This window comes from Hetaerina americana, unplaced genomic scaffold (genome assembly GCF_022747635.1).
Source record: "Hetaerina americana unplaced genomic scaffold, ioHetAmer1.1.p SCAF_2, whole genome shotgun sequence".
NCBI lineage: Eukaryota > Metazoa > Arthropoda > Insecta > Odonata > Calopterygidae > Hetaerina > Hetaerina americana.
In genome coordinates this window covers 31,325,475-31,338,162 of record NW_027286763.1, presented here as the reverse complement: position 1 = coordinate 31,338,162, position 12,688 = coordinate 31,325,475, and the positions used below count along the sequence as shown (strand labels likewise).

The 12,688-nt window shown below is 35.4% G+C and overlaps 1 protein-coding gene across 1 annotated transcript in view; it reads left to right on the top strand.

The window, feature by feature from the left end:
• Nucleotides 1-1,725: 1,725 nt before the first annotated feature.
• Nucleotides 1,726-12,688, top strand: part of nan (transient receptor potential cation channel subfamily V member nanchung) — a 34,417-nt gene continuing 23,454 nt past the window's right edge. The window contains exons 1-4 of the mRNA XM_071585063.1: nt 1,726-1,816; nt 2,571-2,749; nt 8,713-8,769; nt 11,215-11,233. Of these exons, the coding sequence (XP_071441164.1) occupies nt 1,726-1,816; nt 2,571-2,749; nt 8,713-8,769; nt 11,215-11,233 (346 nt within the window). The remainder of the gene's footprint in view (nt 1,817-2,570; nt 2,750-8,712; nt 8,770-11,214; nt 11,234-12,688) is intronic.

Genomic DNA, 12,688 nt, shown 5'->3' with positions numbered 1-12,688 from the left:
TTAATTATTGCATTAGGTAGACAGCTGTATAGTTTGAATCATGCTGGTAAGGACCTTCGCTGTTTTGTTCATATGATCTACACTGAATATGTATTTTGTTTTTTTTCCCTTATAACGAGCATTTCAATTGAAATTCTATTCCAGGCTTGAAATTTCATTCCAGGTTTTGTTATCATTACTCGTAATACATAAATTGTGGTAGAGGCGATATTTCTAATCGATTAATAAAATGTCTACAAGATACTCTAGCAGGCAAATTTAGGACAGTTCTAGTCATTCTAATGTTTTTGAAATTTAAATACCTAACTCTGGCTTTAGTTCCCCCTGAGATTGTGTCGTACAACAAGCAATAAATCACTTTACAAACTCCTTTAATGTCCGCATTCGGGATTTTTGCTGTCGGTAATAAATAATGCGAGCACTTGACATTAGCTCACATTAGTCAATATTTGAACTTGCCAGCTTTATGTCGCATTCCGGACTGTAATCAGGAGACTTGAAAATCTAAGTTTATCTTTGGGAAACTGATGCAGCGGGACATAAAAGTAGCTCACAGAGCGAAATCAGTAAAAACTAAGATTCGTTAAAAGGCCTTCATCGTTTTTTCTATAGCTTGGATATCAGCACAAAAATGCGAATGGCACGACCATGAATTCGTTAAAGGTGATTTACCTCTAAACCAACGCCCATGACGCGTTAAGACTTAGACGCTTTCATTGAACTGCCAGTTTTTCGGAATTCCACTAATAATACTTTTTTTAAATCAAGATTTAGTCTCGATCATATGGAAAACAATATATTTAAATGTATTAAATGCATATATCTAAACTCAGTAGTGGATGTTTTACTGAAGTTGGCCATTCTGTCAAATTTGTCCAACTCGTGGAACTCAGGATCCTAAGGTCTCCGCAATTATATGTACTCTGACGCAATTAACAGCCACCTGAATTGTAAATGTAATTCAACACAATTTCAGCCAGTCAGAACGTCTCGCCTTTAGAGCACAGAGACTTCTAAAGGCTGTGCCTTTTCGAAAACCATAAATGCCTACTTCCAGTCATGAAGAGGTAAACGGGGAGGAATAACTATCTTCTAGCTGTCGCCGGCAGGGGTAGGCCACATAGGTACTTACTGCCTCAACATTGCATCAAAATTGTCACAACCTCTGCTAGGGGTTTTCAATCGAAATCCTCAAGGACGATGGTATTTTTTATTTGGATGAATTTAATTGTTACCGGCAATGAACCCCACGTGCTACAGAAAACCGATGAGATTATTTTATTCCAATCGTTATTGGAAACTTTTCAAGTTAGTGCGCAATAAGTACTTGATGCACCAACCTCGATGTTTTAGTGTTAAAAAGAAATATATTTCCGTAGGTAATCGAGAGTATTTTAGTAAAAACAGGGGTAGGTCTACACCGTGCTATGGTATTCAATGCTCGGTGACAGCTCGTACCTGGATCCCGAGAGCGTGGGCACCGATCGATTTGGCATGTGAAAGCATATCATCTGCCTACTCTTGCGTACTAACGCATTTCAATGGGCTTTCTCGATGAAAAGTTTGCGTTCCCGGTAGCTCTTTATTTATTAATACATCTAATTTCTTTAGATTTTCAGTATATTCAATAGTTTCGATCGTGAGTTCAGAAATTCGGAGAGGTTCTTGTGTCATCATTCGTTGGATTAGATCGTTGATGTTCCGAAACAGTGAACATAAGTCACCATGGGAAATACTGAGAGCAATGTTACCAGTGGAGTAAAGAAACAGGCAGGAGCATCAACCCAGGCTATTTACAAATTGGTGGATCTTAAAGGTGACGCTGTTGTGACTTTCTATAATAAATTCTAGGGGGTCGTCATAGAAAACTTGGCAATGCTAAGTTGCCCAGAAAAATTAAAGATCTCCTGTCCATGCAGTATGCTGTACTTTAAAGTAACCGCCGTTATTTCAATCATGGAGCTTTAACTTGTAAATGAAAAATAATTGGTATCAAATTTGAAATACTTAAATTAAATTGCAAGCACATATTCGGCACCTATTCATTTCTTCTCCTAATGAGTCATGCACATACCCCTGCAACCAATATCCAGAACCAGTTATAAATAGCAAGTGTACTTAAGCTTGTGTTATGGCATTAATAAACAGCTAGCAACTATATATCACATTGAGAGCTCAGAATAAGGGTTCTGGTGTGATGGGGTAGCAAGTGCATGTCTATGCAAGTGCAGTCTATGCATATTTTTCTGTGCCAGAGCTTATGGAGAGGAAGCTTGACCACAACTAGTTTATAAATAGTGCATGAAATCTCAGTATTTTGCTAATCTAGGGGATTGCATGGTTCAAATTAGTTTTTAATCGATTAATTTTTTGACTAATGAGGTTTTTTATTTTGATTCATTGAGTTGGCATTAAATTAATCTTCTTTCAGAAAAACCATCATAATTGTAAACTGATTTCATAATAAAAGTCACATTAATTCAGCTAGAGTTGACCACTTTTTAGGTTAAATTTTTGTTCAATAATAATTTGTAAAAGTAAAACATAAATACTAACATTTTCTTCTACAGGAGGTGGGCTTTTAGTGGAGCTCATGAAAAGAGCAACCAAAACAAAACAGTATGCAGAATTAGATCATGCCATAAAGACAAAAGTAGAGCCATTCCTATATAATAAGGGGAAAGGACGTCTCATCCCAATAAGTCAGCTAGTCCTGCTACGCAACAAAGAACGACCAAGGCACAAATTGGTAAAGCTAGTTTCATAAAAAAATGAAACTTAAATACATTATATAAACATATAATGTTAGATGCCCCATTTCATTTGGTCATTACATATATATTTATCTAAGTATGTGTGAGCACACATGCATGCACAAAGTCACTTGCCCATAATCACCAGCACGTTTGTCCTTGGGTTGTGAGGGATGAGAAAAATACTAAAACCTAAAGACGCAAATGTGCATTCTAGAGGGAGAAAAGGATTCCTGAAGAAGATAATTAACTGATGGATTATCATGCATGGTGGTGGTTTAAAATGTCATCAGTTGGAAGAAGTGTCAGATTCAAATGCAGTATTGTTTTACTAAAATAGGAATGGCGTTTCAATTATGATAGGTGAAGTTAGAATTGTCATCACACAATCCTTGCATAGCTGAGCTGAAACCAGTCAAAAAGAGGAATCATAAGAGGACCACAATCGATTATATGGAGATGTAGAATTTTGGTTGCATGTTAAGTCCTGGGAAGCTGGAAAACACAAGAAGAGAAATGGAGAAAGAAAGTGTTGAATATATCAACTGTGTGTTGGGTGAGATGGAGATACTGCAGTGATTATTGGATCAAGAGAAACCCTGTATTTGTGGTGGAAGATGAGAGGACATTATGGGATGGCTGTTGAACTGAATAGGAAACTGAGGAGAAAGGTAGTGAATATAGAGCAAGTGATGGTAGAATTCTACTAGAAGTAAAAGTAGATCCAAGCAATTTAGTGTTAATCCAGGAAGATATGCTGACAATAGTTATGGAAAGAAAAAAGTAGGCAGGTTTATAATCAATAAGAAGAAATTATTGGGAATGTGCTAGGAAGGAAGCACCTTTGTAGGTGAAAAAAGGAATGGGAAGGAGACAGGGTTGTACATTTAGGAATTAGAAATGCTAATATAGTGAAAGCAGCCAAGTTCTGCAGAAGAAGGGATTGGAATATAACAAACACCTGACTCAAACGTAATGACAGGTGTAGTTTTTATGGAAGATCCCAGGAGAAACAGGTAGGTACAGGTTAGATTATATCATGGTTTCAATATAAAATGGTTAAAAATAAGTCATCAACGTTAAAAATAGATCATCAACTCACACAGCTACCAGTAAGTGGATGAACATTCAGGTCATAATAAATACTATATGTATATACACAATACACATAATTGTTATCTATTTCATTTGTGTCCTATTATGCTGTCCAAATATTATACTGCTCATTTGAGTGATTCTATGTTTCTATATCATCGAAATATGTGTATATATAAAACTTGGACAGCAACAAACAATATAAGAACACATAAAAAGAACACCCACACGTTATTTCTTGATAATTTCAATGGAATTTAGTTCCGTCTTCATCGGAAGAAGCAGAAGAACTCCTATGTGTATATATATATATATATATATATATATATATATATATATATATATATATATATATATATATATATATATATACATGATAACTCTTTATACAAACCTTGTATGAACACATACATATATGCACGCACCCTGCAGCCTTACTTCATTTTGATTCCCTGTTGATTTTTTAATCAAACATATCTGGATAAAAGCTTTCCCCCTCTATTAATTAATTATAATTATTATTAAAAATACACATGTGCTAATAGACATTGTCAGGTGGCACACAAGTCCCAAATAATTGCAAAAGATAATACATAAAACCAGACTTCAAAACACAAAACTCTTTAACAAAACAAGTGAATCCCCATCCCATTTACAACCATTAATCAGCAAGAAAAAAAAAGATAAATTAAAAATAATTAAGCTATTACATATAATACCATACACCACACATCAATCAAATTATTACATATATGCCTTACATCTATTCTTAAAAGTATACACTCTGTTAGGAAAGGGCTCGAATATTTTTGCAGGTAAGGTGTTCCACTCAACAATTGTTCTATTTAGAAAAGAAAATTTTTTTTTATTTGTTCTCTGTGCCCGGCATTTTATCTTAAATTTGTCATCATTTCTGCCTATAAAATTTGGGTTCCCCGCCTCTTTCCTAAGATCTGCCCAAGCTTTCTCCCCCTTCAAAATTCGGAACATTCCACAAAGTCTGCTTACTTTTCTTCTAGATTCTAGAGGTTCCCAGCCCAGCGTTTCTAGCATGTCAGACACACTCTCCATCCTCCTATGCTTCCCCAGTACATATCGGGCAGCCTTTCTTTGCACCTTTTCCAGTTTTTTAATATGACCTTCTTCATGAGGGTCCCGTACAAGAGAAGCATACTCTAAAATTGGTCTTACTAGGGTCTGATAAGCCTTCTCCTTGGTTGCTCTAACGCTCCCTTTGAGGTTTCTCATTACCCAATGAAGAGTTTTGAAAGCTTTCTTATAGATGTACTCCACATTTAGCCCCCACCCTAAGTCCTTAGTTAAATATACACCTAAGTATTTGACAGTATCACTTCTAGGAATGACATTTTCTGAGAATTTATATTCCCTATTGTTTCCATTTACCTTATTGCTAAAAGTGATGGATTTGCATTTGTTAACATTAATATCCATGCCATTTTTTGTCACCCAATCTGCCATTTTATTAATGTCCCTTTGAAGTTTGTCACGGTCTCTGTCATTTTCGACTTTCCTGTAGATAATACAGTCGTCTGCAAAAAGTCTTATCTGAGAATTAATATTTATTGGGAGATCATTTATATATATTAAAAACAAGAGCGGGCCAAGTACGCTTCCTTGTGGGACTCCCGATGTTGCCCTTGTTTTTTAAGAATACACGTCTCCTAATTTGACCCTTTATGTTCGACCTTCCATGAAATTTTGACCCAAGAGATTACTCTTCCATCTGTGTGTAGTGGCAATTGGCCCATCTTAGGCATTAAGCGATCGTGGTCAACTTTGTCAAAGGCTTTTAACAGGTCGACTATTATAGCATCCACCTCTATTCCCGCATCCATAGAGTCGAACATTTCTTGGCAGAACCCTAATAGCTGAGTTTCGCAGGAGTGCCCTTTTCTAAAACCGTATTGGCGACTATACAACCAATTCTCACTCTCCCACAAGTCCCAGAGATAATCAGCCATTATCTTTTCTAATAGCTTGCATATAACTGATGTCAAGCTTACCGGTCTATAATTATCAACTAGTGCCTTATCTCCTCCTTTGAAAATTGGCGTAACATATGCCTCCTTCCAAGCATTTGGCAGGGCATTATTGTTTAAGGTAACATTGAATAAATGATTTATATAATTTGAAACTACACTACCACCCAATTTAAGCAAGTCAATTGAGATACCATCTGGCCCTTTTGATTTATTTGCCCTCATTTTCATAATTTTTTTATAAATTTCTGCGCTCGTCGTTTTAATACTTTTGGTATTTAATATTTTTTCGCCTCCTTGTTGACTCAGAGATGTATCTACAGGATCCTTTTTATTTACTATAACCTTAAATACACTTGCATACCAATTATTAAACGTATTAGCCTTTTCCTTATCATCAACGATTAGTGTTCCATCCTCTTTTTTTAAAGCTGCTATGTTTTCCCTGTTGTCTTTCCTCCTCCGGAGGTACTTGTAAATTTATTTCCATTATCTATCCCGATTATTTTCTGCAGAAAACTATCTTTGGCTATTTTCTTTTCTCTATTCAATTCACGAACTAATTTTTTGTAAATTATGAGCCATTCCGAGCTCTCGTTTCGTTTTTTGTGAATCACTCTCAGTTTTTTCTTCAAGGATCTAATTTTGCGGTTGTAGAACTCTGGATCAGTATTTTCTTTAAGAATTTTTTCCGGGACAAATTTATTTAATACCTCCTCCATTATCCCCTTAAATGTTTTCCAGATTTCTTCTACATTCTGCCCACCACTTACCCATTGCGAATACTTTTCCCTTAAAAAGGTCTGGAACCCTTCCCTATCACCACGTTTATATTGCCAAACTACCTTTTTTTTACTAGCCCCTTATACGGAGCCCTCTCCCAGTTTAGATACATACGCACAGCTGAATGGTCACTTATTCCCGGAAGGACATCGACTTCCCCTACCCACTTTTTCGGTCTCACAAGTATGTCATACTCTCTTCCCTCTCTAATATTGCTGGCGTTATATCTTTACTATGTATGTAATTTATGTATTCTTTCCGTCCCTTGAATCTTTTTTGGTTCAATAGATGATTTTTGGCTCCATCTTAAATAGTGTGCATACCTTTTCCCTTCTTACTTCCTGATCAGGCTTTCACTTTTCTCTGCAGTTTATCCATTTCTTTCTTCCTCTGAATAGTATCCATATCCTTGCAGTACATCCTCCACCATGCTTCTTTCCCATATTATATATATATATATATATATATATATATATATTCAAACACGAAATCCCGCCAAACGGCGAATAAATACTCATATATACAGAAACATATATAAGGAAAAGGGATAGGAACACATATAAAGGACGAACACAATAGAGGTGGGGAAGGCGGAATCGAACGGATCACAAGAGTAAAAATATTTCCTCAACCGGGACTCGAACACCGGATCTTTCCACTTGCCGGGCGGATGCTCTTAACCACTTGAGCTATCGAGGATATGTAATTTACCCTGAGATCCGTGGGTCTTATATGTCGCCAAGCGCCCCGATTCTTTAGCCAAGAGATGGCGTCAGGGGGCTGTTTCACCCACCAAAGGAGAAATAGACAATACACAAGAGGAAAGGGCTATAATATATATATATATATATATTATATATATATAATTATATATATATATTATATATATATAATTATATATATATATATATATATATATATATATAATTATTATATATATATATATATATATATATATATATATATATGTATTCAAACACGAAATCCCGCCAAACGGCAAATAAATACTCATTTATATAGAAACAGATATAAGGAAAAGGGATAAGAACACACATAAAGGACGAAGACAATATAGGTGGGGTAGGCGGAATCGAACGGATCACAAGAGTAAAAATATTTCCTTGACCAGGACTCGAACACCGGCCCTTTCCACTTGCCGGGCGGATGCTCTTAACCACTTGAGCTATTGAGGAAACGCCATGCCATGAAATGCACTGTTCCTTTCCTGTATGATGTTGTATGAATTCTAACCCACTGACCTTTCCTCTTGTGTGTTGTCTATTTATCCTTTGGTGGGTGAAACAGCCCCCTGACGCCATCTCTTGGCGAAAGAATCGGGGCGCTTGGCGACATATTAGACCCACGGATCTCAGGGTAAATAACATTATAACATACATAATAGCATTATATATATATATATATATATATATATATATATATATATATATATATATATATATATATATATATATATATATATCCGCAGAAAACTCGTGGATTTTGCACCATGATAATGCACCGTCGCACAGTGCTATCATTATTCGTAATTTTTTGACGAAAAATGCAACAAATACCATCCAACAGCCACCGAATTCACCTGATTTGGCTCCCTGTGACTTCTTTCTGTTCAATCGAGTTAAAAAACCATTACGGGGAACGCGTTTTAGCAGCCGAGAGGAAGTAATGGAAAAATCGCAGGAAGCACTGATGGACATACCGAAAACCGAATATAAAAAATGTTTCGAGGATTGGATCAAGCGCTGGCATAAGTGTGTTGCAGTCGATGGGGATTACTTTGAAGGGGACAATATAGATTTAGATGAATAAACTTGTATTTTTAATTTTCTGAATAAATTCCGGGAAATGTTTGATCAAGGTAGTGTATATATATATATATATATATATATATATATAATGCTATTATGTATGTAAAAAATGCCTTTAGATTACTGATGACTAATTTTTTCATTGCTTTCTACACTAGTGCGAAGAAGGAAGGTTTAATAATAATTAAATTTTCTTCTAAACACAATTCCCTTATCTCAAATGCATGTTAACAAAATATTTGAATTTTTTTTCAGTTACCTCCTTTAAGGGCCATGGAAGATCCCAATGATTTTGACATCAATAAAATTCCTGTGGAAAAAGAGACTGGTATGTATTTTGTATTTGTTTAGAAATTTTAATATTTTCAATTTGTAATAAATAATTGTATAAACTGAGTTTCTTTCAGCCTTTCAAACTTATGAATCAAGTAATGAATTCTTTAGGCAATTTTGTAATGTTAATGATTACCTTTTAAATGCCTGGTGCTGCATTACTTATCTGGGAAAATTCCCTTTACACTAGATTGAGGGCAAACAGGTTTTCCAGAGTCGTTCAATGCAAGATACCAAATTGTGCTTTTTTTTGCTTCTTTTCCCAATGTAATTCTTGTCCTAATATCTCCCATAGTATTCCCATTTCCCTCAATACTGCAGGAATATGTGAACTGTCAAAGTATTCCCTCTTTCACTGATGTTATAGTTAACCTTCCTACTTCTTAATAATCTTATCTTTCATTTTCTTGTGGTTAATGTACATCAAATACTTCTTGCAGAGTTCTTGTTAAGCAATTAAATTTAACTGCAATCCCTTAGCTGTCTGACTAATTATTGCTTCATCATCTATAGACCTTATTAAATCACCTGACCACCCACTTATATATCTTGCGTTGGACTTTCCTCTGCCAATCTTAAAATTTCATACAAATATGTTTAGAAGTACAAGCAAAAACTGAAAACCCTCTCTCTGATCATCTCTTAGGTATGGTTGGCCCTATTATATAATCTACTAGTGATGAGTCTCAGAACTACATTCGTTGCATATGAAATTAAACTTATCATCCTAGAGTCCTCATATGATACCACCATCTTTTATGGAATTATGGTCAACATTGATCTAATGAAATCTTTATGACAAACTTATTCCTCATAAATACTCTGTGTGGGTACAGAGAATCTCATCCTTCCATATTCCCTCTGAACTCTTCAGTAATTCTGAGGGAATAGCATCAATGCCAACTGCTTTGTGTGACTTAATGCCCTTGTCATTTTTTTCTATTTTGTCATCTAATATTTCTGGAGCAAAGCTATTCTCGTCTTCATTACATTCCCTTTTTATTTATAGGCTGGCTGCTCTAATGTATGAACTATCAAGCTCTTTGACATACTATTTTCTCCTTGCCTGTATCTCTTCTGGCTCCAGAAGTATCTTTCATCTATTGTCTCTAATGCTTATATAGTTTTTCCTCTGCTACATCCCGACGATTCACTTACCTTCTTATAATCATAATTCATTTCTACTTTTCCCTATATCTGAAATTTATCCTCACACTGATCTTTCCATTTATTCCAAATGTTTTTCCTTTGTTTCTCTACGAGCCTATTTTAATATTCATCCACCTCATTAAGTAACTGTTTTCATTTTCCTATTCTCATTTAGACAGGTGTTAAGTATTTTGGCACTTCTCCCATTTAACTCTGTTTAAACTTTCAATAGGTCATTTTGGCACTCTTATACTCCTCCTATTTCTTTTGAATTTCATTCCATAGCTACTCAATTATTGAACTGTGTACCTACACACCTTGTAGAAGCTTTGTGGGTTGATGATCCTGCTTCTGAGCCTACATCTCATGATGATGTAATTGAACCTGGTATAACTCATTTCAACATTTCTGGCACTATGATACAGGTATGTGAAAAGGAGAGAGCTAAGTGCAAAGTAGGAAAAACACATTGACTAAGAAGAGAGAATTTCCCTTATGCTTTGCAGGTGAAACTATGGTAAGTGATAAGGATGATGGTCATTCAGAGTGGTAAATGGTCACTTTTACCCACAACACCCTTTTAACTGTATTTCTTTGAAAAGAAATACTCAGGCTGAAATTGGGTTTCTGCATGCAATCCAGAAACTTTTTGCCAAACTATAACTTCCTGTTTTTCCTGGCATTTTCCATGAGTATCTGAGTACCTGTGATGCCATATCAGCTAGCTGTTAGTTATTATCTGGCCCTTTCTCCAGCAGAATTTCAATGCTTTCCTTCCTCCATAATTCCCAAAAATATTCTCTCCTTTCTTCTCATCCCTCCCTTGGTCAACCGGTGTTCCCATCGTCATCTATTTTAGATTTTGCCTTCTTAGTGCCCTCCTATTTGTTCTTCTTTTTGATTGTACAACTTGTCTACAAACACTCTGCTCCCCGGCTATAAATGACTCTATCACTCCAGTAATCCCCACTCTCTTCATCTCACCTCATAAAAACCTAATACACGTAGATCTATATTTCCTTTCTTTCTAAGAATCTTCCTCCATGCTATCTGACTTCTTTGCCCTTGACATCATCCCAGCATTTCAGGTCTCTGTATTTCTGGTCTCAGAAATGGCTCTAGAGATATGCATCAAAGAGAATGCTACTGACTGTACCTCCCTCAAAGTATTCACACCATAATGTGTGCATCTTGGTCTGTGTTTCTATGATTCATATATTCCTGGAATGCCATGGAGAAGGCCACATGATGTTTTGGTGGAGAGCTAATGGTTAGGATGTATGTCCAGTCATAAGTTTGTTTTTTTTTTCGATGGTGTCTTTAATTTAATTTTTAATTTTTTTTAATTTTTGGACCCATTTGACCAATGGTTTCCTGGGTCCACTTTTATTTTACTTCACAGTTAGTTGGGGATTCCATTGAATCTTAGTTCCCCTTTTTACAAACAATAATGAGACATAAGGAAACAACATACATAACAAAACAGACAAAAAGACAAAAATAATCAGACATAAGGAAAGTTTTTCTAAAATTTTAACATCTACAGGTGCTTATATATGTTGGGAGTTAAACTAATGATAAACAATTCAAGAAAAGAAAAAAAAAATCACTCAATAGACACATAGAATACATTGCTACATTTTACACAAAATATTTCCCAGTTAGTTCGCTTGTTGTGGTTCACTATTTGCTGGTTTTCTTATTGCAAATTTTCCGAGCAGGTTATTGTTGTTCTTTAGGCAGAATGTAATCATTTCCCTAAAGCTCGTTAGCTTCTCTTCCATACTGTTCCATAAGAGTTGCCGCTCTGTCTCATAGAAAACACAATCCTCCACTCTGTGTTCTGCTGTGTCTTCTTTTCCACAGTTACACAGAGGGGTAAAACATTTCCCTATGAAGTTTAAGTAGGAGTTAAAGTTTCCATGTCCGGTTAACACTTGTGTGCTTGCTGATGTGTGTTTAATATTTAATTTAATCCAGTCATCTATGTTCGGAAATATACGGTGTGTTTTCCTTCCCTTTTCTGTTCTGTTCCATTCGTCGTTTTGTTTGTAGAACATAGTCAATTTCTACTTGCTTTATGATAATTTTGTATATATTTTTTCCATTTTCTTGAATTATAGGTTTATATTTGCCCCTGGTTGGTGAATTGAGACATAGCTTGCTGTTCATGAATATTGAATTGTTTAACATATCATCTTTAGTGCCACCTAATTACTTAAACTTTGTTCAAGGAGGATATTTTCATCAAGGTTTAAGAAAATTATTCCTAAAACACTTGAGAATGTGGTTCATCCCAACTTTGTCTACAGTGCAAAGTTACATTTACATCATTATATCTGTGAGGGTTTAACCCCCAAATTGCTGTACCAGATATGCCTTTGACTGTGCCATCCACCTTGATACCCTCACTCAATAGCATTTCTGTTTTATAGTATTAAGGTTAGGCAAAAATCAAAGAATGCTATTGCTTAAAATTGTAGCCAAGTTTAAAAAAAAACTAATTTTTAAGCTATACAGAAGTAATATAGACTTCCAAAAAGAAATTCTGGAATTTCCTCTCTGTGGTTAGTTCCACATGACTTGAGATTTGAAGATTTGGACTAGCTCTTCTATCAATGGATATCATGGAGAGAGATACATGATGTTAGTTGATGGTTTATACTGTTTGTACTTTGCCTGTTTTCAACTAGTTTACTCATTTGGAGGGAAATGTATTTTCAATCTAGAATTTCAAAAGCTTTCATTG